Genomic DNA, 26,805 nt, shown 5'->3' on the forward strand with positions numbered 1-26,805 from the left:
AAAGCGGAGGATCAAATGACAGAGACTAAGAGATAATAAGATGAGAAGAGAGAGGGGGAGGACAGGAGAATAGGAGGAAGTGGAGAATTTAGATATATGCCGCATGGTGGTTAAATGAGAAATAAAGGTTTATGTGAAGGGGTGAGGGAAAGGAAGTGAGAGAGAGTGGTCTTAAATGAATCATTTATCAAAACAGAGCCAGTAGATAATTTCTAAAGTTTATAAATCTATATAGAATAGTATAAATATTATTTAAAGCTACAAAGGTAATCACTGTAAGAAATAAAAACAAATTATTAAAAACAGTTGCCATTGAGGAGCGAGACAGTCATTTGAGGGGAGATGTTTTTATTGGCTAATAAGCTGTTCTGGTCTATTTTGTTTTAAACAAGTACACATATTACTTTGAAAAAATGAAAATAATAGCAATTGTGTATATTCATATCTATTAAACAAGGTTCTCTCCATTTCATAATTTGCCTTCATTCTGACCTTGCCTCAACAGGTTTCTTTACTGTTGATTCTGCCCTCAATTTAAAACCCACTGATTAGCATATTAAACTTTCTGCAGTGAAGTATGGGTACAGATTATGAATTTTATATATATATATATATATATATATATATATATATATATATATATATATATATATTTTAAGATGTTGGTCTATAATTTTCTTTACTTGTGATGTCTTTTTTTTTTTTTTAAGCCAGCATTTTACTTATTTATTTATTTTTGGCTGTGTTGGGTCTTCGTTTCTGTGCGAGGGCTTTCTCCAGTTGCGGCAAGCGGGGGCCACTCTTCATCGCGGTGCGCGGGCCTCTCACTATCGCAGCCTCTCTTGTTGCGGAGCACAGGCTCCAGACGCGCAGGCTCAGTAGTTGTGGCCCACGGGCCCAGTTGCTCCGCGGCATATGGGATCCTCCCAGACCAGGGCGGGAACCCGCGTCCCCTGCATTGGCAGGCACACTCTCAACCACTGCGCCACCAGGGAGGCCCCTTTATATTTGTTTTATTCCTGTATATATAAATTGAATCTCTAAGTATTAAAGTTTACAATTAAAGTAATTGATATTCATTTGATAAAAACAATATAAATGTATCACTCATTTGAATAACTTTTAAACAAATGTATTGGAAATGCTTTCTTTAATGACACTAGTGCATTCTATAATTAGTTCAGGTACATTTACATAATTATGATTGAGACAGTTTTCAACAGTTTGTATTTTTTGTTATTTATAGATGTATAAACTAAGAAAATTCCTGTTCATAAAAATAAAAAGATGAAAACAGAACGATTCATTCTAGCAGTGCCACTCGGCTGTTTGAATTCCTTGTGAATTACCTGCCAAGGTTACATAATTATTTAATAGCAAATATCACTTATTTACCTAATAAGCTGATTAAATCCTCTCCCAGTTTTTGTGAAAGAATTGGAAACCATGAGAAGTGCAAAAATAATTTGCTACCTAGTCATTAGTTTCATTCATTTTCTCAAGTTTGGGGGAAAATATAAAGCTTAAGATTTATCTCTGTGACAGCTCTATCATACTTTTTCACTTAGAGACTACTTGTTGAACCCAGTATACTCAGAGCATGTTGAATTATCAAAATCCTATTAATTCCATTAAACTCCAACATATTTTTAAAACAAAATGTTTATATCTCATTGTTTTTAGTATATCTGTGTCAGTAAAGGATAGCCACATAGTTCAATGAATTTATGAAAAACATTTTTTATAATCTTATTGACAAACCTAGTAATCATTATCATCCTCCAATCTGACTTATACAGTGTCAAAAAATACCTTATTCCTATTCATGTTAACAATATGCATTTTTAAGAAATACGTTAAAAGCCACTAAAGCTATATTATGAACTATATTTGTAACACCAAAGTAGTTAAATCATATTTAAAATAATGTAGACCTAATGAAGTTAGTTTACACACTTTCATGTTATAAAGGTAAAGTAATCAATTAATATGTTATTTCTCATTGCTTAACTTGTAATCATGCAAGGTATGGTGTTGGTAAAATTTTAAGATATAAATGGGGTAAAGTATAGAACACAAGGCACAACATTTTATCAATTTAGTTGTGTGTGTGTTTGTATGTGTGTGTATACACATGCATGAATCAAATCCATGGTCAAATTTTCCAACATATATAATTAACCCCCTCCAAATATGTATATATTGTCCTGTTGAAATCTACTCTGTTAAAAAATCGGTATATAATATCTTCATTAACAAAAGTTAAATAATTTATAAAGTGAAATAAAATGAGGCTTGATTATATTTGGAAAAGACAGGTTATGATAGAATTTGACCCAATATTTTTTTCAGACAACTTATTTTTAAAAATCAAATGAAAGTTTAGCCATGGGTTTTACTAATTGACTTTAAAAATTGGCAGATATGGAAAAAACTTCAGTTACCAGAAAGAGACTCATTATTACTGACGTATTATGCTTTGAGTATTCAGTGGTGATTTTTCAACTTACAACACATCCTTGGGACCAGTATTCAGAGTAGCAAAAATAACTTGTTAACATTGACGTAGTGAAAAATAAACATTTTAATGCTTAATTTTAGCTTTACTCTAATGGAACTTTTCCTTGAGAAAATTGTGTGATTAAACACAATTTGTCATAATTCCTAACACACTGTCACATGTCTCATTTCAGAGCAGCTCACAAGTGTCAAGAGATTTCACGCATAAACAAAGCTTCACTTTGCCATTTGGGCAAAGGCAAAAGTCATTGCTTAGTTACTTTCCATGTAACAATATGTACTTTATCTTGGAAAAAAAATTGGCAAACTGTCCCTACCAAAACAGTTTGGTGGGAATGACTTGGGTCATTCATTCCCAAGTGAAAATGTATTAATTCACAATGTGGGGATAGGATGAAATTGATTAATACACTATTCCCAAAAAATAGACCCTTTCCCTTCAACTACCTCAAAGTACTACAGAAGTATGGTAGAAATGGGATTTAAAAGGTCTCAGAGAACACACTCCTTACATAATTGCTTTTTACATTGGCCAGGTGATTGGCTTTTTGATCCAACTTATCCCCTGCATCCTGTTCTTATTCTAATATTTGGCATATGAGAACTATTTCAACAAAATAATTTGTTAAAGAGGCAATTCAACAGATTGTTATGCTTCCTTTGAAATGAGGCACATTGATTAACAAAAAATCAGCAAGTATATAGTGGACTTGAGCAGATCTATCAACCCACTTGGTCTGTTTGACATTCTACATGAACCAATGATGAATAGTCAAACATATTGAAACATACTGAAAAACATATTGAAAAAGAAAGACATATTGGAAAACTTACTGTCTACCTGACTTAAGACTCTTTAAAAAGCTATCATATGTAAGACAGTGTGATGTTATTGTCAGATAAATAATTCAATGAAAAATATTGAAGTCCATAATGGACCCTATGTATGTGGCCAGTTGATTATTTTTCACTGAAGACAGCATATTAATTTCTAAAGTAGGGTATCATTATGAAAAAATGGATTTTTATCCATACTTTGCACCATAGAAAATAACAATAAAAACAGCAACAACAAAAACTCACGATGGATCATAGACCTAAATGTAAAATCTGAAACTATAAAACTTCAGAAAGAACATAAAGGAGAAAATGTTTATGATTTGGGGTTAGGCAAAGGTTTTCTAGATACAACACCAAAAGCAGATCCAAAAATAACAAAGTAAATTAAAAATTAGGCTTGATGAAAATTAAGAACTTCCACTTTTTGAAAGCCACCTAAGGACATGAACAAACAAGCCAAACACTGGGAAAAAATATTTGCCATTCACATATCTGATATAACACGTCTGATATCCAGACTATATAAGGAACTCTCAACACTGAAAAATGATAATAAAATATTACAAAATGGGCAAAAGATTAGAACGGACACATTATCAAAGAAGTTATACAAATGGCAAATAAGCACAAAAAAAGACAGTCGACATAATTATGCATTGGAGAAATGCAAATTAATATCACAAAGGACACCCCTATATAACTCTTAGAATGTAAAAATAAAACTTACCATATCAAGTCTTGGTGAAGATTCTGAACAAACAAAACTCTTTTTTCCCCAGTTTTATTAAGATATAATTGATACACGGCACTGTAGAAGTTAAAGGTGTACAGTATAATGATTTGACTTACATTGTGAAATGATGACCACAATAAATTTAGTTATTCATCATGTCATACAGATACAAAAGAAAAGAAAAAAATATTTTCCTTGTGATGAGAACTCTTGGGATTTGCTCTCTTAACAACGTTCCAATATACCACACAGCAGTCTTAACTATAGTCATCATGTTGTACATTAGATCCCCAGGACCTATTTATCTCATAACTGGAAGTCTGGACCTTTTGACCACCTCATTTCATATCCTCTCTTTTGGACTCTTGATCTGGGTCCGTGGATGTATATCTATCCTGGTATCAAAACTGTTTTATTATTATGACTTTAGAGTAAGTCTTGTTATTGAGTACTGTACTTTCTCCAAATATTCTTCTTTTTCAATATTATCTTGGCAATTCTAAATCTTATGCATTTCTGTGTTAATTTTAGAATTAGCGTGTCACTTTAAAAAAAAATCCATCTGAAAAGTTCAGGGATTGTATTAAATCTAGAGGCAACTTTGGGAAAGTAGACATCCCCCAAATATGAACTTTTCTAATCCAAGTTTATAGTTATCTCTCCACTTATTAAGGTTTTCTTTAATTTTGTCAGCAACATTAACAGGCTTGATTTCCAAGGAAGCAGATTCTGAAAACAAGATTAGTATGATGGAGGTTTATCAGGGACACCCTTGGTGCGTCCACCTGTGGAAGAGAACAGAAAGAAGCAGGGTCGGGCAGAAGGGGAAGTTGGACTGTGATGGGTTCTCAGTGAGGCCTCAGTCAATTCCAGCTGGAGCTCTGAAGCTGGTATAGACCTTTTGAGTTTGACCCAGTTAGGGCAGGACAGCCAGGCCTTCATATTCCCACATCACTAATCATTGGATATGAGCTGCCTTGGGAAGGCAACATGACCTTGGTTGAGTTAATTCTCTTCAACAGAGGCAAGGGCTCATACTTGATAGTTGTATGTTGACAGCTCTCCCAGCAACCAGAAGAATAAGCCCTTCAGTCCTGAAGAGGGATCTGTGTATTACATTATAGAGTCCACTACAGTTTAAGTTTCTTCAGCCTAGATGTATTCCTTCATGGAAGTGAAGCAAGTCCAGGTTGAAGGTATGTCTCTTTTCTTGGAATAAACTTGTAAGAGGAAGGTGTGTGGAATGAATTCTAGCCCCTGGCGCTGCAGCTGAGCTCAGAGTCACAACTGATCTTCATCGTCTCCCTCTCCTATTACTCCTCCTCAATTCCTCTCACTCTCAGCACCTCTGCTGATCTTAGAGTCACCTACCTGGGGTCTGAGCCCATCCTACCATTCTCAGGCTGTGACTGCAATTTGTCTTTTTACCATCAAAATAGGGGATGGATTAGAAAGATGTCCTCAGCTGGAATAACTGGATGCCAAACATCTTTCTTCCTGTCCCGATTGTGTAACAGCAAACTTACCCCTCTCCTGTTGATCGGCGTCAATTACTCATCCCAAGATAGTGATTCATCTAACAAGATGTTGTGCCCCCTGGTGGAAGTTTTTGTCCTTTACAGGCAAGATTGGACAGAAGGCACACATCTCCCAAGTTGGTTATTGGAAATGATGGTAAGAAGGATCACTCCTGCTTCTCCCCTTGGTTTCTAGACCCATGTATTCTACCTGCTGAGAACACAGCACTATATAAAGGTTACTGATTTAAGTATACATTATAATTTGGAAGATGGCATCATGTTGTCATAAGTATTAACTCTGAGCTGGTTCTCCAACTGTGCTTTCAACAGGCCCTGAGTCTTACCATTGTGCTATCTGACCTGCAGCTGTATGTGGCTTCAATTTGTGATATAACTAGTGGATCTCATGGTCAATTGTCCAAGCCCTTACCTCTTTGCTAGAAAGCATCAGACATGGTGTTATGTAAGGTCCTATTCTAGTTGATCAAATATTCTCCAAGTTTGTGGATATTGGTTCTGGCTGAACGCTATGGACAGGACAAGCAATTCTATACCCAAAATATGCCTCTGTTCCTGTCAAAGTGAGTCATGGCTCCTTCCATTGTGGAACGGGTACATATTAGCAAATTTGACAGCAAACAGCTTATTGTTTTCTCTGAGGCATCTTACAGTGGATTCCTGGTCCTTGCTATGCCGTGCTTACCAGTCACTGGATATAGAGATCCCTCGGAAGGTGGTGTAACTTTGGGTGAGGCAATAGGATCACACAGCATATAATATTTACATGTAGAGATTTTTCACTTTTTTATTATTATATTTATTACTATTTTGTTTTTGGATGCTATTATCAATGGTATTGCTTTTTAAATTTTATTTTGCAGTACTTACTGCTAACAAGGAAATATGATTGATGTATATATATTGAGTATATATTATATATAATTTATCAGTGACCTTGATAAATTATTTAACAGTTTATAAATTATATTTGTTTTTACGTACATTATTAAATTATCTAAAAATCTTATTTCTTTCTCATTTTTTATATTATTAATTTTTTTCTTGCTTTGTTTCACTTCTAGAACCTCCAATAAACAGTAGAGGTTGTTGAATAAAATAATTGATAAAGACCATTTTTATATTCTTCCAGGGTTCAAAAGAAAAACTTTCACTCTTTTACTAGAAATATGATGTTAGGCTTAGGGTTTTTTGTTACTGTTGTTAGTTGTATTTTCTTTTTCCTTTTCTCTTTTTAATGTCAACATTATCAGATTAAAGATATCTTCTGCTTCTAGTTTTCTAAGCGATTTTATTATGATTGGGTGTTGAATTTTATCTAATGCTTTTTCTACATCTGTTGAAATAGTACTGTATTCTGTTTTATTTTTCTTCCAAAAAGCAAATCAATGTATATTGTCCCACTTGATTATTTCTATATATTCCAATATTTAGTTTTCTTTGATTTTCTGTAAAGTTGATATTTACCATGTTTCTGGAGAAGCAGGAAAAATTAGCTTCAGTTTCTGTATTCTCACCCAAAACACTGTTTATGCGCAACGGTATCTGGCTTGTATCTGGATGATAAAGTATAACTTTAGGTATGACTTTAGGTTCTATTCACTTAGCAAACGAGGAGAAAGAAGAAAGTTTGAAAATTTAAATTGTTAGGAGAGAGGCAGAAATGTAGTCTCAGTGCATCTTTATTCCATTTGTGTGATCCGCAAGGTGTATGCTCCCTAAAGTTGCCTTTAATTGCAGGATAATAGCTGGGGCAAAATAATTGCACTAACTACATTCATGCTTCTGGTACTTCACTCATTAGTATACTCTCAATCTTCACTGGATTGGCCAGCTTCTCACATATAATACGTTTAGTCTTGGTGCACCTAGTATGATAAACATATGTGTTTTCTGTGTATCCACAATACATCCAATCATCTAAGTCATTTGTATTTCTTGTAAACCTGAAAGAGAAAATAAAGAATTACACTTGGCAAGTCAAACATTTGAAACACATTCACAGAAAAAAAATTACTTTCCCAACATATCATTGCTCCTAGGGTCTGCATTGTCTAAAATAAAGTTTAATCATTATTTAGAATGTCAAGTGTCCAAATTACTCGTTTTTATTGACAAATATGCAGTGTCACACACTGCCTGATTTCTCTCTGCCTTTTCTGCTTTCTCACATTTGGAATATTTGTTGTCCTTTATTTCCAGACACCTCCCTTTCCCAATACCTAATATGATTTGGAGTAATGTAATTATATTAGATTCTCTAGGAAAATTGGACCAGTAGTATATCTTTGAGACTGTCCTCCTCAAATCATAATCACCAAAACCAGGAATTAACCTCATCTGTGATACCTTAAGCTCAATATCATCTCCAAGTGACATTTCCCTCCCTCCAGCCATTTTTCAGAGATTTTACTATGAAGTTCTGAATAATTACCAGCCCCTAATACAGGATTACTGATGAGGGACTATGCATTAAAGACAAACTTGTAAACTGAGTATATTATCTTTGGGAAAAAATGTAACATCAATATTGGGTCAATAAATAATGATCAATCAATAAATAAGTTCCTCAGTTACATTTTCAAAAGTGAAATTTCCCATTTGAAGTGGCATAATACAGATGTTATTGATCACATCCCAATTCCAGAAACAAACCCAAAAATAACATCGAGGATAAAAAACAAAAGGGAATTACATATATTATATATGAAAATATATACATAATAATGTATTCACCTATACTAGGATATAATTTTTATTTCTGTATTATTTCTTGATGATTTGAAATATTTACTGTGTTTTCCATCCCATTATAGATGACCTTCCCATTAGCAATAGTTACAAATAAACACGTGGAAATCCTACTTTTTGAAATGAGTCCATCTATACTGTTCCCTGATGCTCACATTACCTTTACCTCTAGTACTTCACTCCAAATGAGGTCTTCAGAATATATAACCTTCTCTCCTCTGTTTGTGCATATCCTATCCCCCATTCTGTGCTGTCATTGCAGACTGCCAAAGATAGAGCTGCCTTGTCTTTCTGACCCCTATTCCTACACATACTATTTCTATCTGATGGAAAAAGCAAACAAGACAAAACAAAACAAAACAACAAAAACAATCAAAGCTTCTATTTGCCACTTTGCCCAACGTGGTGAGTATGGAGGAACCTCAGGGTTTAGATTCAGGCAGCACCTCAACAGTTATCCTGAGCTCACCCCTGCTTGATGTGTCCTCAACCAGCAAATACGTATAAATTTGTGAGATTGGGACAGCATCCAGCAGCTTGAGGCTCTGGTTTCTTTCTTCAGTGTAATCCTGTCTGCTTCCCAAATTTAAGGAATTATAAAACACAAATGGATAAGCCTAACACCCCCCCTTATAAACAGAACAAATGCAACATATGAATCCATTTATATTTATAACCACATGTCTTAACCACAACAAAATATTTTATATATCCCATATATGCAATATATCATGCCCATGTTCATTTTATTCTCTTTACCAGAAATGTTCTTCTAGTCAATCTCTAAATTTTTTATTCAAAAAATGTCCATTTCAGGGCTTCCCTGGTGGCTCAGTGGTTAAGAATCCGCCTGCCAATGCAGGGGACACGGGTTCGAGCCCTGGTCCGGGAAGATCCCAAGTGCCGCGGAGCAACTAAGCCCGTGCGCCACAACTACTGAGCCTGCATTCCAGAGCCCACGAGCCGCAACGACTGTAGCCCGCGTGCCTAGAGCCCGTGCTCGGCAACAAGAGGAGCCACCGCAATGAGAAGCCCTTGCACCGCAACGAAGAGTAGCCCCTGCTCGCCGCAGCTAGAGAAAGCCCGCGCACAGCAACAAAGACCCAGTGCAGCCAAAAATAAATAAATAAATAAATTAATTTTTTTAAAAAATGTCCATTTCAACTGTCAGTTATAACACAAATTTCAAAGCCAAAATTTATTTTTTGTTATTCCGTGTATCCTTACTGAAGCATTTATCACATTTTATTCTTTTCGTCTGTAAAATTGTTTAATTAGCCTGTGCATACAATTAATGGTTAAGTAACTAAGGGAAGAATTAGTCTTTCATTCCTCTTTGAATCCCAGCACTTAGCACAATTTTAAGTACATATTCGAGCCTAGTGAATTTTGTTGGCTTCTGTAATTTTCTTAGATAAACGTATTACTCACAGAAATTCTCCCTTATTTGGCTTATAAGCTCCTTACTCACTTGTCAAGGTAATGGGAAGACATTCGCAGAAACTTTTTCGTTATTAAACACAGTACAGAAGCCTGATGGAAAAGAGTTCTTTAAAGATGCAATTTCAATAGAAGCTAGTTTTCACTGTAATCTACACTGCTACTGTAGTGTAGGGAATTCGCCTTTACTGAAACCAGCTATAAAACTTTAACAACCGTATTACCAATGATAATAGTATTTTGAACTGAAGATATGATGAGGAAACAAACTTATGTATAGTCAATCTTTTAATTAAGCTTTGACTGTTTGGGGAAGGGAAAGCGCCTCTTAATGAGGTGACTGTAAAACACTTAGGGTCTTGTCTCTTAAAATGGCTTTAAATCTTGACCTTAGGAGTGATTTCAAGTCCTATACTGTAGTGCAGATAAGTGGCTCAGTTGATCACAACTATATTTTAACAACTTTGTTCCCCTAGTGTGGTCAATTGACCGAGAGGTGACCATTTGTAAAACATTTGAAAACATGTTTTCATCGTTCCACTTTCAAAAGTATTGCTTTTGTTAAACCCAATATTTAGCTTTTCTTGTGATACATTTTGTTAGCCTGTGTAAACGGATTAAATTTCAATAGGGTTGTAAAAACTCTATTTTTATGTGAATTTAAGTGCAGCCACATACTGTTTTTTAAAGCATATGTTTTACCACTAATTTCCCAAAGTTACAATAAAATCCTAAAAGTAAAAATCTACTAGAATTTACTGTAAGGCAGACTGTTAAATGGTAGAAAATTATTTCACAGGTTAGGCACTGAAATTTTGAGGTATATTAGGTGTATAAGGCACTTCACTTGGATGCCTTTTCATTTGTAGGCAGCCTCAGGAGCACCAAAATACGTTGGAATTCCAGTACTAAGAAATATTTATGTTTGTAATATTGAAAGGCAGTGTTCGTTACTTGGAAAGTTGCGGCCAAAGTAATCAACTCTGTAGGCTCCAAGCTGTTGGGGATGCTGGTACTCATTAATGTTTTTTACTGAATGGTTGGAATCACATGATGCACCACACCAATTAATCTTTAAGTAACGTTATTTTATAGAACTGTTTAAATGGTGTGCTTTAGATGAGGTGTGTTCCTCTCTGCGCGTTGTCTTAAACTAAACATTTAGGGCTGAACAGGCTTTATGTAATTCCTCATTTCATGGTAGAATTTGATCCCGTGGGTTAATTTGATCCCCACTGAAGTGGGTTCTTGTTTATTGGGTTTTAAACTATAATTTGCATGCCATGGAGGAATTTGAATACTGTCTTAATGAAGGACATGCTTGTAATCACATACTTGCGTTGCTCAGGTTTCCTTACCGTGTGATAAGGTTTTTTCCTCTAACTTGACATTTAAAAACTATTAGTGATTTCCTGTTTCTTTTATTAGTTAAGCAGTCTAAAACTTGGAACGTTTTAGCATGGAGTCAACAGTGAAGACTACCAGATGATTTTGTATTGGAGAAAAGAAAAGTAACCTAAATTGTGAATTTCAGTGCTTTATAAGGTGCCTTCAGAGTCAGCTTTTGCATTATAGGGGCTGTTACAGGCCAGCTGAGATGACCACTTACAGTTTATACAGAACTCATATGTATAAATCAACATTCTTAGGATATTACTATATATCCTTTGAATAAACCCCTGTGAAGCACTTCCTCCCCCCTAAAATGGTGCATAACGTAAACATGAAATGTGTAGTATGCAGATACCATTTATTAAATAGTTTGCAGTGTATAAATTTAGAACATTTCTTTTCGACAAAGGGTGAATTGATTGCTAATTTACCATTTAATTCTCTCAGGAACAGGCAAAACAACTTCTCATCTTGGATAATCAGATGCAAAGTCATCTACGAACTTAGAGCTGAAGTTAGAAATAATATAAATGGCCCTTTCAACCTTGACCAGCTGAAAATAACTAAAACACTTTTCTTTAAGTGAAAGTACGTGATTTTTCACATCTAGCAATTTTAGAGTTCAGTGTTAACACAATATTTCTAGTGAGAAATTGTTATTAGAAGCATGGGAGTGAAATAGTATGAAATGGTGGTGAGTGCGTCTATCATATTACTGTAGGTACTTGGACTGGTGCAAACTTGATTCCCTTTCACGGCCCTATTTAGGAGCTGTTAAAATCCAGTACCATTTTTTGTTTCATGTAATAGGAAATAGCCGAATTCACTTTAAAGCTTCTCAACTATTTATGAAGAGCTCACTTGTTTTAATTGAAATTCACTAGAATTGAATGTGGCATGAAACCACTTAGCCTGTGTATTGGACAAAAATATTAATATCATGATAAAATTCTACACGTTAAGAGAATTCTTGTAGGCTTTTAAAAAATGATTTCTTTTTGGTTAGGTTTAAGAAATATGTGCAATGCAGGAAGACAGATCAGGTGAACGTGTCGTAGCAGACAATTTTTTAAAACGGTGTTAGACTTGAATTCATCCAGTTATTGTTTGAATGAGGGTGGGTGGGTAGAAGGATAATGAAATTACTGTATTGTTTCTTTCCTTAAGGAAAAAGATGTGAATCCTAGCCTTACTTCAGGGAAGTCTTTGAGGCTGTGATGGACAAAAGTCTAAATTAAATGTATGTATGCTTCATTATATTGCTCTTAAGACTACTGAGATGGCAGTTTAATTCTTAAAAACAATAAAATGAAAGCATAAATACTAAAAAAAAAAAAAAAAAAAATTCAACAAGAATAAAGACTTAACCAGTCAGAGGATATAATTGTCTCATCCAAGATCTTGTAACCGTTTTTATATTTTCTGGGAGATAATCCCAGCCAATAGTCATATAACCTCAGGGATTTTATAAATTCCTACAGGAAGCAGAGGTTGTTTGTTAAAATCATTTTCTCCCATTTCTATAAATTACCTCACAATGTAATTTCTTACAAATTACTGTGCTAAGGTGACATCTTTGACATTCTACTACTATTTTCTATGCCATTAAAACAAATTGAGACAAAGTGTCTCTTACTGTAAGATTTCCTTCAACATTTATACCTCAGTTACTGTCTCACATGGAGAAGGATCTACTAATCCATGTGTAACCTTAACTTAGGGTCAGTGAGGGTCACAAACTTCAGGATTCAAATGCTAAGCAGTAAATACTCAGTTCGGGGGCAAAAGAGGTGGTTATTCACAAAAACACAAGTTAAGAGAAACACAAGGAGCAGGAGAAAAATGTAGGAAGGTCAGATGAGAGTGGTTATAGAATAGAATTCAAAACCAGTCCAGAAATTTGTAGCCAAAGTAATAGTTTTTTTCTCATATTCCAGTAATTCGTTGAGCAAATAACTATGAATGGATCATTTGAGAATAATCAGATAAGGAAGAGACTATGGATTGATTTCCGCTCTTCTATAAAGGAGGGCAAGGATTCTTAGAGTAGGGAAGCTGAGACTTTTGGGGAAATATATTTTTGCTTAAAAATAAATATGGGATTACTGTCTGAAAGACCAGAAATGCTAATTAATGAGTAAAATATAGAGATACTATTTAAATATTAGAATAAATAAATAAATATATAAATAAATCTTCCAGAGAACTCACTTTTCCTGGGACCCAGGAGGAACTCAGTGCAATATATCTGCTTGGCACTTGCCTTTGCTACCCCATCTTAATTCTACTTTTTTATACATATTTTATCCAAGCTATCTTTTTATTCTAATACATGTTGGCTTTTTCTCTTAGTTTAAAAAATACAAAATGGTGGAAACAAAGAACCTCCTCCTGTGTAGATCTTATGGAATTGGTAACAGTCAGGAATAATTACAGATCTTCTGTTTTTAGATAAATGCTCAGAAATAGTGCTCTAAGAGTTGATCCTAAAGTTCCAGTTTGGAAATGTTCGCAGACCTAAAGATTCTGGGTGCCCCATATCTACCCATCTGCCCTTCAGCCTCTGAGATTCCTCTGCTGCTAAGGTCCTAAGCTAAGGTTTCATATGACTAACCTTGGCTTGATACCCAGAGATAAGTGTACTAAGTTTTATTCACCTCATACCCCAACTAAAATAAGCCAGACTCATGTCTGGACTAATACAAATCTTCCCCAACATGCCTCACTCCTCTCTGTTCTATGATGGGGAAAGTGACTTCCTTCCTCACAGGAAGAGATCCGTGAGATCTTACCAACATGCTTTTGTTTGTAATCTTCAACAGACTGGCATTGTGGTCAGAACATATCTTGTCACTCTTTTGCCACGTTTCGTAATGCATAAATTGTATATAACACCTGTCCTCATGCCACATCCATTTCTTTGGACAAGGTTTACATTTGTGCTCTGGAAGAAGAGCATACTTTCATTTGGTTTGTGGGGTTAATCTTCATAATTCTTATTATTTCCATTGTTCTCTATGTTAAATTAACCACATTTACTTGTCTTTCTTCTTACATCAAAGGTGAAGAAAATAAATCCTGTGTTCCAGGCTTCTGTATACCACCACAATGTGTCCAAAACATAATTAGAGCATATTTGAAGTTAAACACTCAGATTCCAGTGTATTTTCCTACCTCAGGAGCCCTGAATAGCAATTAATTAATCTCCTTCTTTCCCTTTGTCATTTTGCGTATTTCTACATGACAATAAAAGGTAATAACAAGAAACATTGCCTCTTCCAACTAGAGCATTTCCAGCTCTCTGACTTGCTGAATATTCGGAAGACTTCTCAAGAGGACAAAGAACATGTTTTAGTTATAATAACTATAGAAACTTAGAGATATTAAAAGACCAATTCCTCCCAATTCCAAAGGTAAGACTTGACTTCTTTTCTTAACGTTAACTCATCAAACACTGACTGAAATTTAGGAACGAGGTCATCTGTAAAGAGATGACCTATCTTCCATCGCTGTCCTTTTTAAAGGATTAGAGAAGGATTAGAGAAACTGTAGACTGTCTAATGTTTTTGTAAGTAACTATCATCTTCTGATAATTTGGGGGCCTATAGTTATTATTCTGTTTTTCTTCTAACTGCACAGAAATATCAGTGAGTCTTCTGTCAACCACATTTAATTCTTTCCTCCAAATAATGGTTTCCTAGGGAAAAGCTGCTAGCTGTTGATGAAATGGTTCTCAAGTGACTCCTAGGTTTAGTTCATTGTCTAGTAAATAACTCAGAGAGAAATATAGGATTACCTGGGATTTTTGTATATAACTCATGACATAATTTGGTGGCTGTTTCTTGAAGTGTGATAGAGAGATTCCTGATCTTCTCGGAGCTATTCATGTTATGCATTAGTTGTAGAGAAACATTTCTCTGAAGTTCTTCTTTGAAATTTTGTAGTTTATTCAACTTTTCCATGTCTATCTTCGAAGTTATGTAAACTCCAGATTAAAAAAAAAAGAGATGATAAAAAATTGTAATCCTTCAGTACAACCATCACCTCCTTTTTGCTGAATTGTATTAAGAATAATAAAGGTCTAGGGAAGCAATTATTTCATGAGAGTGAGAGAAAGAGACTAAGTACCGTGTTGTAAGTACCTAGTTATAAGTCCCTTTGTGGGCATATCACCTATAATCATTCCAAAGCCTCAATTCAAAGAGTAAAACTCGTGCAATTCTAGGTGTTTTCCCTGTCAATAAAAACACAGGTAATACATACATAGGCTTCCTAAGACTCCCAGTCCAATCAGCAGCAGAAGGCATAGAAGAGTCAGAGCCCAGGCTCTTTGACGCCATACGTGGGACGCAGCAGGTGGTACTGTTGGAAGCAAAATTAGCAAAGACACCTGGAATGGTACACATCTTAATTTGATTCATGCATTCATTTATTTTGCCTTTATTTCTTTCCTCCCATGTCCCTGGTGAAGGAATGCATTTTGCTAGAAACTCAAGGATATTTTAAAATAACTTTTAAGAGAATAACTCAAGAAGAAGTCAAAAACATTTTGTTAATTGTTTCGCATGCAAACTGATTCTCAAAGGAGAGGCTGTTAATTCATAGGCTGATTCAAGAAACAGGCAAAAATTGGGTTGAAAAAGAAGTGAGAAGACCAATCAGTCTGGAAATAACGTATCTTGTCTGTACAAAATTGGGGAAACTGAGTAGCAGGCAGCTAACACAAAGGTCGATTTGAGTATTCCTTCCTTGAGTCGACAATTGTGGGGTGTCAGAGAAAATAATTTCATTTATTTATGTTTGTCCCCAGGAAATCCTGAGAGTTCGGCTGTGGAACATAAATGATCAGCTGTCTCTGTAATGTCTCTGGCTGTCCTCCCATCAGCCAGATCTTAGGCTAGACTTGCATAATTTCCTCAGAATTTTTTCATGCTTTTAGCAACAAACTTTTGTCGAATGTTTCTTTTTTGCTGAACAGTGAGGCTCCAAACAGATCATTTCCCTACTAAAAATCCTCCAGTTTATAATATAAACTTTATATTATAAATTAATTATTATTAAGTTACTATGTGATTTAAATTATCATCATTTGTATACATGGATGCTAGATATGTCAAGAAAATGTAATTCAGGGTTAACATTACCTCACTATACTTCTGATCTATGTCCTACATATCACAGTTGGTGATACAGTGATACTGTGAAATATAGAAAGAATTGAAAATAAAATGTGAAACAACTTTTTTAGACCTTGAACAATAGTTAATGGCAAAAGAATTACATAGTCAAGATCATATCTAAGGTTAGAATCATGACTTCAAGTGCTATCATTCTTACGAACTTTTTCTAATGTATTTATGTATACAATTAATCAAAAATTATCTATTGAATACCATCTGAACACTGGACACTAGTCTGGGTGCTAACAATACAGAAGTGAGCAAGACATGCCAGTTCCTGCTTTCATAGGAGATTAATTTTAATTGTGAGAGAAAATGAATGGATAGATAGGTGATAGACACATGATAGATAGATAGATAGATGATAGATAGAGATATATCTCAAATTGTTATATGGTATGCACAGATTTGAAACTGAGTTATATTATAGAGAGCAGGTAGTTCAGATCTTATGGCCACTGAGAATCAGCATGAAAAATCAGTGCAAAGAAATTACAGACAGCAAGAACACCTAGTTCAAAGACTCTAATTTTGGGGAAAGCTTTATCTATTTGAAAAACAGAAAAGATTCAGAGTGGCTAAAGAATTGTGGCCAAGGTGAGAAATGATGTTAGAAGTGGTCAAAGAAAAAGTCAGGAGACAGATTTACAGGCTTTGTTAGCCAGAGTAAGGGCACTGGAGTTATTTGGAAAACCACTGGAGGGGTGCAATCAGGAAGAGAAAATAATTGAGTTTTTTTTGTAATAGAAAGATCACTGTCACTGAATATAGAGAATGAATTGTAGGGCTACAGTATTGGAAGCAGGAAGAATAGCAAGAAACATTTCAGTATGCTACGCACGAGGGAATGGTAGCTTGATTTTACTAGTATTAGAAAATGACCCATGGATAGATTAACAATACATCTTATAGTTAGAATCTATAGTTCAAATTTATGAAATGTTTATGAGAGCTCCAACTTGATAAAGTTGGTAGAGAATAAGATGTATACATTTATAGGCAGTACAGCATTATGATAAATAGCACAGCACATTCTCAGATTAGTGTGCCTGGGCTTGAATCCTGGTTCTTCTGTGTATCACCCGTGGGGCCTTGGACAAGTTATTTAACCTCTCTGTGTCTTAGTTTCTACGTTGGTTAAAAAAAGAGAGCCACAGAGTTTCAGACATTAAGTGATTTAATATTTGTAACACAATTAGAACAGTGCTAGCATATGGCAAACAATTAGTGATTGTATTTAAATATGTATTTATATTTGTAATTAATGAGATGAGGATGATTGGAGAGAAGAAATAGTTTTAGAGAAAAAATAAATATTTCTATTTTTGGTCTTTTAAATTTGAAATGAAATTAGAACCCCATGTTCAGTGACATAAGAAAAGGGGACCCAGAACCGAGCCCTGAAGTAATCTGTAGGGAATCTGATACAAGGGGAAAAGTTGAAAGAGAAGATTGAGAGGGCGCAGCCACTGTGGTAGCAGAAACCATGAGGACGTGGCCGTGAAAGTGGGCAAAGACAAGTATTCAAATAAAAGGGACTGTTCAGCTTTGCAAATGCTGCAGGAAATTCAAGTAGTACAAGATCAAAGATGTGACTGTCAGGGTGAATCAGGGAGGAGGTCATCTGTGACCTAGACAAGAATCGTCTCCATGAGACAATGAGAGCAGAAGCCCAGGAGAGTCAGATGAGAAGAGAACAAGAGATGGAGAACTGGGAGTCTGTGACCAAAGACTATACACTCGAAAAGTTGGGTTGTGAAAGGAAACAAAGAAATGGAAGAATAAATGGAGAGTTTTAAGTGGCCAAGTAGGGACTGTGTTTTGTTAAAACAGGAGTAGCAGAGTATGTTGGTGCACCAAGGAGGGGTAATTAGAGGAAGGAGAGAGAATAGCAGAGGAGAGAAAGGAGAAAATTATGGAAGAAACATCTTTGAGGAGGACACCTGGATTGAAATTTAGAGCCAAATGAGGAGGTCTGCCTTTTGATAAGAGTAAAGAAGTACATTGTAAATATTATCTAGAAGTAAGGCAGAGAGTATGAGTGAGGATATGGCAGGATGGAAATTCTGGTAATAGAGAGAAAAGGGGTGGTGTGAAGTAGGAGCAAAGCTCATCAAGTGAGAGTAAGCTGGGCTCGAAACTTTGTGTGTTTTTACCCGCAGTGTTCAGCTGCTCAGGTGGGGCACAGACTGGGTGGATACTTAAATTTAATAAGAATTGGAATTTTTCAAGGAAAAAACAGAGGAGGGGGTGTATAAGAGAGTAAGAGAGTAAGGGTAGATGTTAAATAATACAAAACTTATATTACATAATATAGACTTTAAGCTGAATAATGAGAAGATTAGACAAAATTGAGAAAGTCAACAAGACATACGAGACATGGATTCGAGATTTCTGCAGAGACAAGGAATTTCTGAAGTGCAAATTTAGAATAAGGATGATTAATGGGACAGGAAATGAGAAAGGATGTGATGGCATATGTAAAGAGCAATGATGGTATATTAAGTTCATGGTATGTTCCTCTCACACCATAAAAAAGGAGAAATACAAACAGGGAAATTCAGACAAGAAGTATTATAAAATCAGTAACTTCCCACCCTTTTTAAAAAAGTCTGTATTAAAGGAAAAGGCCACAGAATTAAGCTGATATCCTTTCTCAGGATTTACAATGCTGATGATAAATGGCTCCAAGGTTTAACAATGAAAATTCTGTTCACAGTAAAGTTAGAACTTTAAAGAATGTTACATCTTGTATGGGGAAAAAAAACACTTAAAGAATGCATGAGAATTTTTCTATTAGTCCCCTTCTCCTAATTTCACTGTTTCCACCACGTTTTTTGTTCACCATATGTACTGTTTAATTTATACACACTGATTTTAAGTATGGATATACTGGGGCAGATTTCATCCAAAAGGCCAGAAGCCAGGAGGTAGAAGCTACTTACAATAAGAGAAATATGGGATTCTGAGTAGGATGGAAATTAGGGTATACTTTATTGAAGTAAAAACTGAAAGGAAACACAAGTAGTCCATTTATCGTAATTAAATTTGAATAAAAAAATACAAAACTTCCAGGCACAAGGTGGATTTGAATGTTGTATCTTCTAATATTTCTTTATCTCTTTTCTTTCTTTAGTCCTTGATGTGTCTTTTCATTTAACTGAACCTCTTCTATGTTTTAGAAAGTTGGGAAAAGATCTCCAAAGAAGTAGGAAAGTTTTTAGAGTAATATAGGCCCAATTTGGTAAAAAAATCAAATCAAATCCTCTAAAGGTCCTCTCTGTCTGTCTGTCTCTCTCTTTGTCTCTCTGTCTCTATTTCTTTTTTAGACATACATGGACACACACACACACATGCACGCACACACACACACACACACACACAGACACACACAGACACACTAGCATTTTCTTATAAAAAAGAATGTACAAAGCCATGACTTTCCTGGACAACACGTCTTCATTGTCCATGGCTTCCTTTCATGGGGGAAAAAATGTTTCACAATCCAGTCATACGAAAGTACTATCCTGTCCTAATTATCTTGATCGTGATATGAAAACAAAACAGAAAATTTGTAAAGGATTGAGTGTTCAATGCACTGATCATTGCCTTAAAAAAAAACTTATAGTCATTTTGTATGGACATTTTTGGTAAAAATAAGATTAATTAAAAATTCAAATGGAGAGTTCATTGCCAATTCACTAACACCCAAGGGGCAGGGCATCTGCTCTTATACTTCTGCCACTTTCTGCACTCTGACCACATCCATAGCCTAAAATCTTACCTTTTATCCCAAATTTGTCAAACTCCTGCATTTTTCCTGTCTTACTGGAGTCCTGGAATTTTAGATCTGCATAAGTGACTTCTTCAGACATTGATGGCTATGCAAAGAAAGCCCGACAAACTGCAAAAAAAAGAAAGAAAAGAAGAGGGTGAACTAAAAGAGTTGGATGATAAACAGGAGTTGTGTTTTCAACTTCTGTTTATAAACCAAAGCTTAAACTTATAACCTTAAACTTCTGGTTTTAATGCACAGTACCAATCACCCACACTCCCGGAAACGAGCTGCCATACATGGCCTCAGAGAAGAACAGAGAGCATCTTTCTTCCTCTTATCCCTTCCTTTTCTCATTTCTCTATATCTACTGACCACAGAAAGTAGTTTCTAAATTTGTGTTTGGATATTGTTAGTGTTGTGCGAAGGGGCACAAATCACCAGTGCCACATGGTGCAGATATAACATAGAGTTTCTTGGAAAAAAGTCTTAAGGAGAGAAATAACAGAAAGCTCACAGCCCTCAAGCACTCACTAGTCTACAGCCATGGCCTGTATGTGTCGTGGCAAAGGTCCTGATAGAGGGATTTGCATCAGCCAGGAGATCACACATGCACAGAGAGAGGGAGAGCGTAAGCCCCACCCCATCACCCTGTTACACAGGTACAGGATAGACTAAAAGGACCGAGGGAACGCCTAGTTTCTCTAGTAACAAGAAATATACTAAGGGATCTGGAATAGGGGCTGTGCTAGGGCGTGTGCATACTGACAGCTATGGTCAGTATACCAAAGCCCCAGAAACAGCTTTGCAGGTCAGGAGGTTAGCAGACATTTGGTCCTGGCCAAAACGTCCATAAGACATTTGGTCCACGCCAAAAGGTCCTTGAACTTTGGTCCTATCCAATATGTCCATGAGCATATTTGGTCCACGCCAAATGGTTTTGGACAGGACCAAATATGACCAAGTATCAAGGACCTTTTGGTGCAGATCAAATGTCTTATGGACCGAATGTGTTATGGACATTTTGGATAGGACCAAATGTCCTGTAAGGGGGAATTCTGCCAGCTACTGAGTATATTCTAATTGTGCATTCCAAAAATGAAAAATAACCACAGAAAGGGTTTGGGGACACAATGGGCCCACTGTGAGATGGACCTAAACTAAAACTCCATTGGTCACCGAACCTCCATAAGCTCTTACTCTGCCTGGTGGGCCACGGTGATATTTTGGGTCTCCTGGAATTAGTATAGGTTCAGAGCATTTCCTGAAAGGTCTGACTCTTTCCTTTTCTGAAATGCACAGTGACCCTAGTAGACTAGCCGATTTAGGACCTGCCAGTCTAGAAGCCCCGGTTTCCGGAGTGGGAACAATTTCCCCAGGCAGCACAGAGGGACTCTCGTTCACGTGTAAGCTATGGCTGCTACTCTGCACTTCTTATGCCAGGAGCCCAGCAGGAAAGAAAATGAGTCACAATCCTGACGGGGCTAATTAAACCTGATTATCAGGAGAATGTAGGGCTGCTGCATAAGAGGGAAAGTGAAGCACGTGTTTGGCCCCAAGCTGACCCACTAGGATATCTCTTGATAGTCCCCTGTGAAATTTTGACAGCTAATAGGTAAGAAATGGTATTTTGTAGCCAGGGGCTTAGAGCCCTTAGTGATGAGTACCTTGATCACCCTACCAGGTAAAACATCCAGTCTAGGTGAGGGTGTTGTCAAGGGTGCGTGGAACTGGAATGGTGGTGGAGTAGGAAGGTGATGGATATTAGCTACAACTTCAAGACAAACTGTAATGACGGGGAGTGTGGTTTGTCCCACTAATCTTTTGTGAGTTTCACCAGGAAAAGAGACTGAATAGAATACTGGAGGGGCTGGGCAGGGAACATTTATATACTAACCAAGCAGATCAAACAGTGTGAGAGTAGATTGCAGCAGATGCTTTGGTTTGCTGCCCAGATACTCCTGTCAGGACTGATGTACTCACTTCCCAAGCTACTGGGAATGTTAGCAACTGAATTCTCTCTGCTGAGTCTTTTTCTGGGAATTGCTCTCTGCCAAAGGGAGTCACCCCTCTCAGGGACAGCCTGCATCAAATGACTAGACAAGGTGACAAGTTGGGGGTAATAAAGGTCCAGCCTTCTGGCCTCAAGATGTGCAACTTTGAAGGATCAGCCTAGCTCCAGAGTTCCCCATAGGATTAGCTGAGGCCTCAGTGGCAACTGAGTTGTATGGATGAACTTTTCTCTTTATCCAATGTTGCTTCCCTCACCCTCTAAGCTGTTACTCACAAGGGCATTTACCATTAAAGCTTCTACACAGAAATCCCAGAGTTTTAGAGTCTGTTTCCTAAGGAGTCTTACATATTAAAAAAAACTAAAGTGATGATTTTCTTGATCCACTTTATATTTTTTAAGGGAATAAAAACATTTTGTCACATTATGACTCTGGTTGCTTCCTTTTTACTTAACTTTTATTGTACTCACTCTTACTTATTCATTATCCATCCATTCAACGAATGAGCATGCTCTAATTGCAGAAACTATTATGCCTAAGATTATACAATAAATAGTTTACTTGTGGTTTTTCGTGTGGCATGTAAGGAGGTTGGAAATTATCACTCCCATCCACATAACAAGTAAAAAACCTAAAAGTAAACAACCCTTCTTAGATGCATCAGAGAACTGAGGTCACAGGGCAAACCACTGTGCCATAAATCGAAGAGACAGACAAGTAGAAACGGAGAATCATAGCTTCCTAGAGCAGAGGCCTAGGAGTAGAAAAATCCACAAGAGCTGGTACCAGAGCAGGAAAACCTAAACTTTAATTGACAAACTTATGATAAGGAGATTAAGGGAAGGTTCTGCAAAGATAATGACAGCCCACCCAAACAACATCGATGAATAGAGTAAGTTCTGTCAATCAAAGAGTTTCAAAAACACAATTTCTGCATGGGATATATTCTTCAACAAATACAGTACCATTAAAAATATTCCCTCTCCCTTCTGCATTCTTTGTCAGGCAGTTTGGATATCTCCACTTCTTTAGGGTTGGTTACTGATGCTTTATTTTGTTCCTTTGGTGGTGTCATTTTTCCCTGATTCCTTGATCCTTGTAGCCTTGAGTTGATGTCTGCACATACGATGAATTAGTCCTCTCTTCCACACTTTGTAGACTGGCTCTGGCAAGGAAAGCCCTTTACCATTTAGCCCTGCCAGAGATTCTGGGAGGTCCTGGTGCCAGAATCCACAGACATGCAGGCCTGGAACCTGGGTCCAGGGGCAGTTTGGCCTAGTGCCTGGATCAATAGGCACCGGCCTAATTATTGGGTAGACTTGGAGCCTGGTTCTATGGAGGTGGGCCTGGAGCCTCAGTCTATTGGGGTGGTTCTGGAGGATGGGTCAACAGGGGCTGGCCAGGTGCCGGGGTCTGCGGGGACTAATTTGGTGCTAGGGTGGATCTAGAGCCTGAGTCTGTGGCAACAAGTCTAGAGCCCGGGTCCATGGGTTCTGGATTGGAACGGGGCTGGCCCAGCACCAGAGTTCACTGAGGCAGGCCGGGTGCCAGCGTTCATGACAAAGACAGATGTTCATTGCACTCTCTTTACCAGGTGGTGCTGCATTTCATGGGCTTGGGGAGGCATGATGCAAGTAAAGTGAAACTGTCCTTCTTACTCTCATCAGTGTGTCCTTTCTTATTTCTGTGTTCCACCTGTTGCTGTAATCTCTCACCTGGATTCCACTGCTCTTGTGAAGGTGTTTCATATGTGAATGGTTGTCAAATCAGTGTTTCTGTGAGGGATGAGGACCCTCCTATTCCATCTTACTGATGACTCTTCCTCAATTAATCTCTTAAGGAAAGATTTTTCCTAAAATAGTTTAAGTTCACAGGTCTTGTACTTTAGACACCTGTCATAGATTGACCAGTACCGGCATGAAGCTGGAACTCAATATTGCTTCCTATATTGTTTCTCTTTCTGTCGTTACTTATCTCAAATAACAATAGGTCTCTGTTATGCTTCGCGTCTACTAAGTGCCAAATGGCCTTAAAATGAAATACTCATGAGTTCTGAGAACATGTTTTTTAATATGATTGTATAATGAAATTAGCAATTGAATTATAAGCTGTTATCACGATATTCTATAAAACATTCACTGGTGTTCTCTGGTGAGGGATACATTTTCTCAATATTCTGTTTCTTTCTTAGTGGAAAAAGGCCCAGTTTCAGCTGTTGAAGATTGATCGTATGTTCCAAATGCTAACCCTTTCCTTTGGCTGGATCAGAAGAGAATAAGAAAGATAAATGAAGATATTTTGGTAGTTTTTTGGATACTTTAGTCTTTTCACATGTCTGAGGGTTTGTTTTGATAGAGAAGTTCATACTGAATTACACAGTGTATCATCATACTTTTGGAACTTTAAACTTCTTAGAGAGGAACTTCAAGATGGCAGAGGAGTAAGATGCGGAGATCACCTTCCTCCCCACAAATACATCAGAAATACATCTACACGTGGAACTGTTCCTACAGAACACCCACTGAACGCTGGCAGAAGACCTCAGACCTCCCAAAAGGCAAGAAACTCCCCACGTACCTGGGTAGGGCAAAAGAAAAAAGAAACAACAGAGACAAAAGAATAAGGACAGGACCTGCACCAGTGGGAGCGAGCTGTGAAGGAGGAAAGGTGTCCACACACTAGGAGCCCCTTCGCGGGCGGAGACTGCGGGTGGCGGAGGGGGGAAGCTTCGGAGCCACGGAGGAGAGCGCAGCCACAGGGGTGCGGAGGGCAAAGCGGAGAGACTCCCGCACGGAGGCTCGGCGCCGAGCAGCACTCACCAGCCCGAGAGGCTTGTCTGCTCAGCCGCCGGGGCGGGCGGGGCTGGGAGCTGAGGCTCGGGCTTCGGTCGGATCGCAGGGAGAGGACTGGGGTTGGCGGCGTGACCACAGCCTGAAGGGGCCTAGTGAGCCACAGCTAGGCGGGAGGGAGTCCGGGAAAAGTCTGGAGCTGCCGAACAGGCAAGAGACTTTTTCTTCCCTCTTTGTTTCCTGGTGCGCGAGGAGAGGGGATTAAGACCGCCTCTTAAAGGAGCCCCACAGACAGGCGCGAGCCGCGGCTAACAGCGCGGACCCCAGAGACGGGCGTGAGACGCTGGGGCTGCTGCTGCCGCCACCAAGAAGCCTGTGTGCGAGCACAGGTCACTCTCCACACCGCCCCTCCCGGGAGCCGGTGCAGCCCGCCACGGCCAGGCTCCCGTGATCCAGGGACAACTTCCCCGGGAGAACGCACGGCACGCCTCAGGCTGGTGCAACGTCACGCCGGCCTCTGACGCCGCAGGCTCGCCCCGCCTCCTCCGTACCGCTCCCTCCCCCCGGCCTGAGTGAGCCAGAGCCCCCGAAGCGGCGGCTCCTTTAACCCCGTCCTGTCTGGGCGGGGAACAGACGCCCTCAGGCGACCTACACGCAGAGGTGGGGCCAAATCCAAAGCTGAACCCCAGGAGCTGTACGAACAAAGAAGAGAAAGGGAAATCTCTCCCAGCAGCCTCAGGAGCAGCGGATTAAAGCTCCACAAACAACTTGATGTGCCTGCATCTGTGGAATACCTGAATAGACAACGAATCATCCCTAATTGAGGAGTGGACTTTGGGAGCAACGATATATATATTTTACCCTTTTTCTCTTTTTGTGACTGTGTATGTGTATGCTTCTGTGTGTGATTTTGTCTGTATAGCTTTGCTTTTACCATTTGTCCTAGGGTTCTGTCTGTCCTTTTTTTTTTTGTCTGTAGTATAGTTTTTAGCACTTGTTACCATTGGTGGATTTGTTTTTTGGTTTTGTTGCTCTCTTCTTTATTTTTTTTTATTACTTTAAAAAATTTTTTTAATAATTACTTTTTATTTTTTATTTTAATAACTTTATTTTATTTTACTTTATTTTATTTTATTTTATTTTATCTTCTTCTTTCTTTCTTTCTTTTTCATCCTTTTATTCTGAGCCGTGTGGATGACAGGCTCTTGGTTCTCCAGCCAGGCATCAGGGCTGTGCCTCTGAGATGGGAGACCCAAGTTCAGTACATTGGTCCACAAGAGACCTCCCAGCTCCACGTAATATCAAACGGCGAAAATCTCCCAGAGATCTCCATCTCAACACCAAGACCCAGCTCCACTCAACGACCAGCAAGCTACAGTGCTGGACACCCTATGCCAAACAACTAGCAAGACAGGAACACAGCCCCATCCATTAGCAGAGAGGCTGCCTAAAATCATAATAAGGCCACAGACACCCCAAAACACACCACCAGACATGGACCTGCCCACCAGAAAGACAAGATCCAGCCTCATCCACTAGAACACAGGCACTAGTCCCCTCCACCAGGAAGCCTACACAACCCACTGAACCAAGTGCATATGTAACAACAAAGCAAGAAAACTCTTTTATTTGAGAGAGAGAGAGGAAAGTCAGTGAAATGAGTCTGAGATTGAATAAGAGGACCATAGAACAGCTATTCCTGTAGGTTCCCAATGAGTTCAATACTGAATAACAAGAACATCCGGTCAGAAGGCATCAGACGATGAGGTGGAGACTGTCTGTGAAGCAGATTTATTCACCTGTTGCCTGATGGTTTAAGTACACAGTCACTATTT

General features: G+C 37.8%; 1 protein-coding gene across 1 annotated transcript; it reads right to left on the reverse strand.

Moving 5' to 3' along the window:
- Positions 1–7,295: 7,295 nt before the first annotated feature.
- CLEC12A (C-type lectin domain family 12 member A) lies at positions 7,296–25,439 on the reverse strand. The gene is made up of 7 exons (XM_068560447.1): positions 25,001–25,439; positions 20,179–20,298; positions 15,478–15,576; positions 15,011–15,199; positions 14,007–14,158; positions 12,583–12,689; positions 7,296–7,577 (listed from the first exon to the last, which is right to left on the reverse strand). The coding sequence occupies exons 2-7, from the start codon at positions 20,267–20,269 to the stop codon at positions 7,409–7,411; spliced, it is 807 nt and encodes a 268-aa protein (XP_068416548.1). The 5' UTR covers positions 20,270–20,298; positions 25,001–25,439; the 3' UTR covers positions 7,296–7,408.
- Between the last annotated feature and the right edge of the window lie 1,366 nt (positions 25,440–26,805).

Source organism: Eschrichtius robustus, chromosome 13 (assembly GCF_028021215.1).
Source record: "Eschrichtius robustus isolate mEscRob2 chromosome 13, mEscRob2.pri, whole genome shotgun sequence".
Classification (NCBI taxonomy): Eukaryota; Metazoa; Chordata; class Mammalia; order Artiodactyla; family Eschrichtiidae; genus Eschrichtius; species Eschrichtius robustus.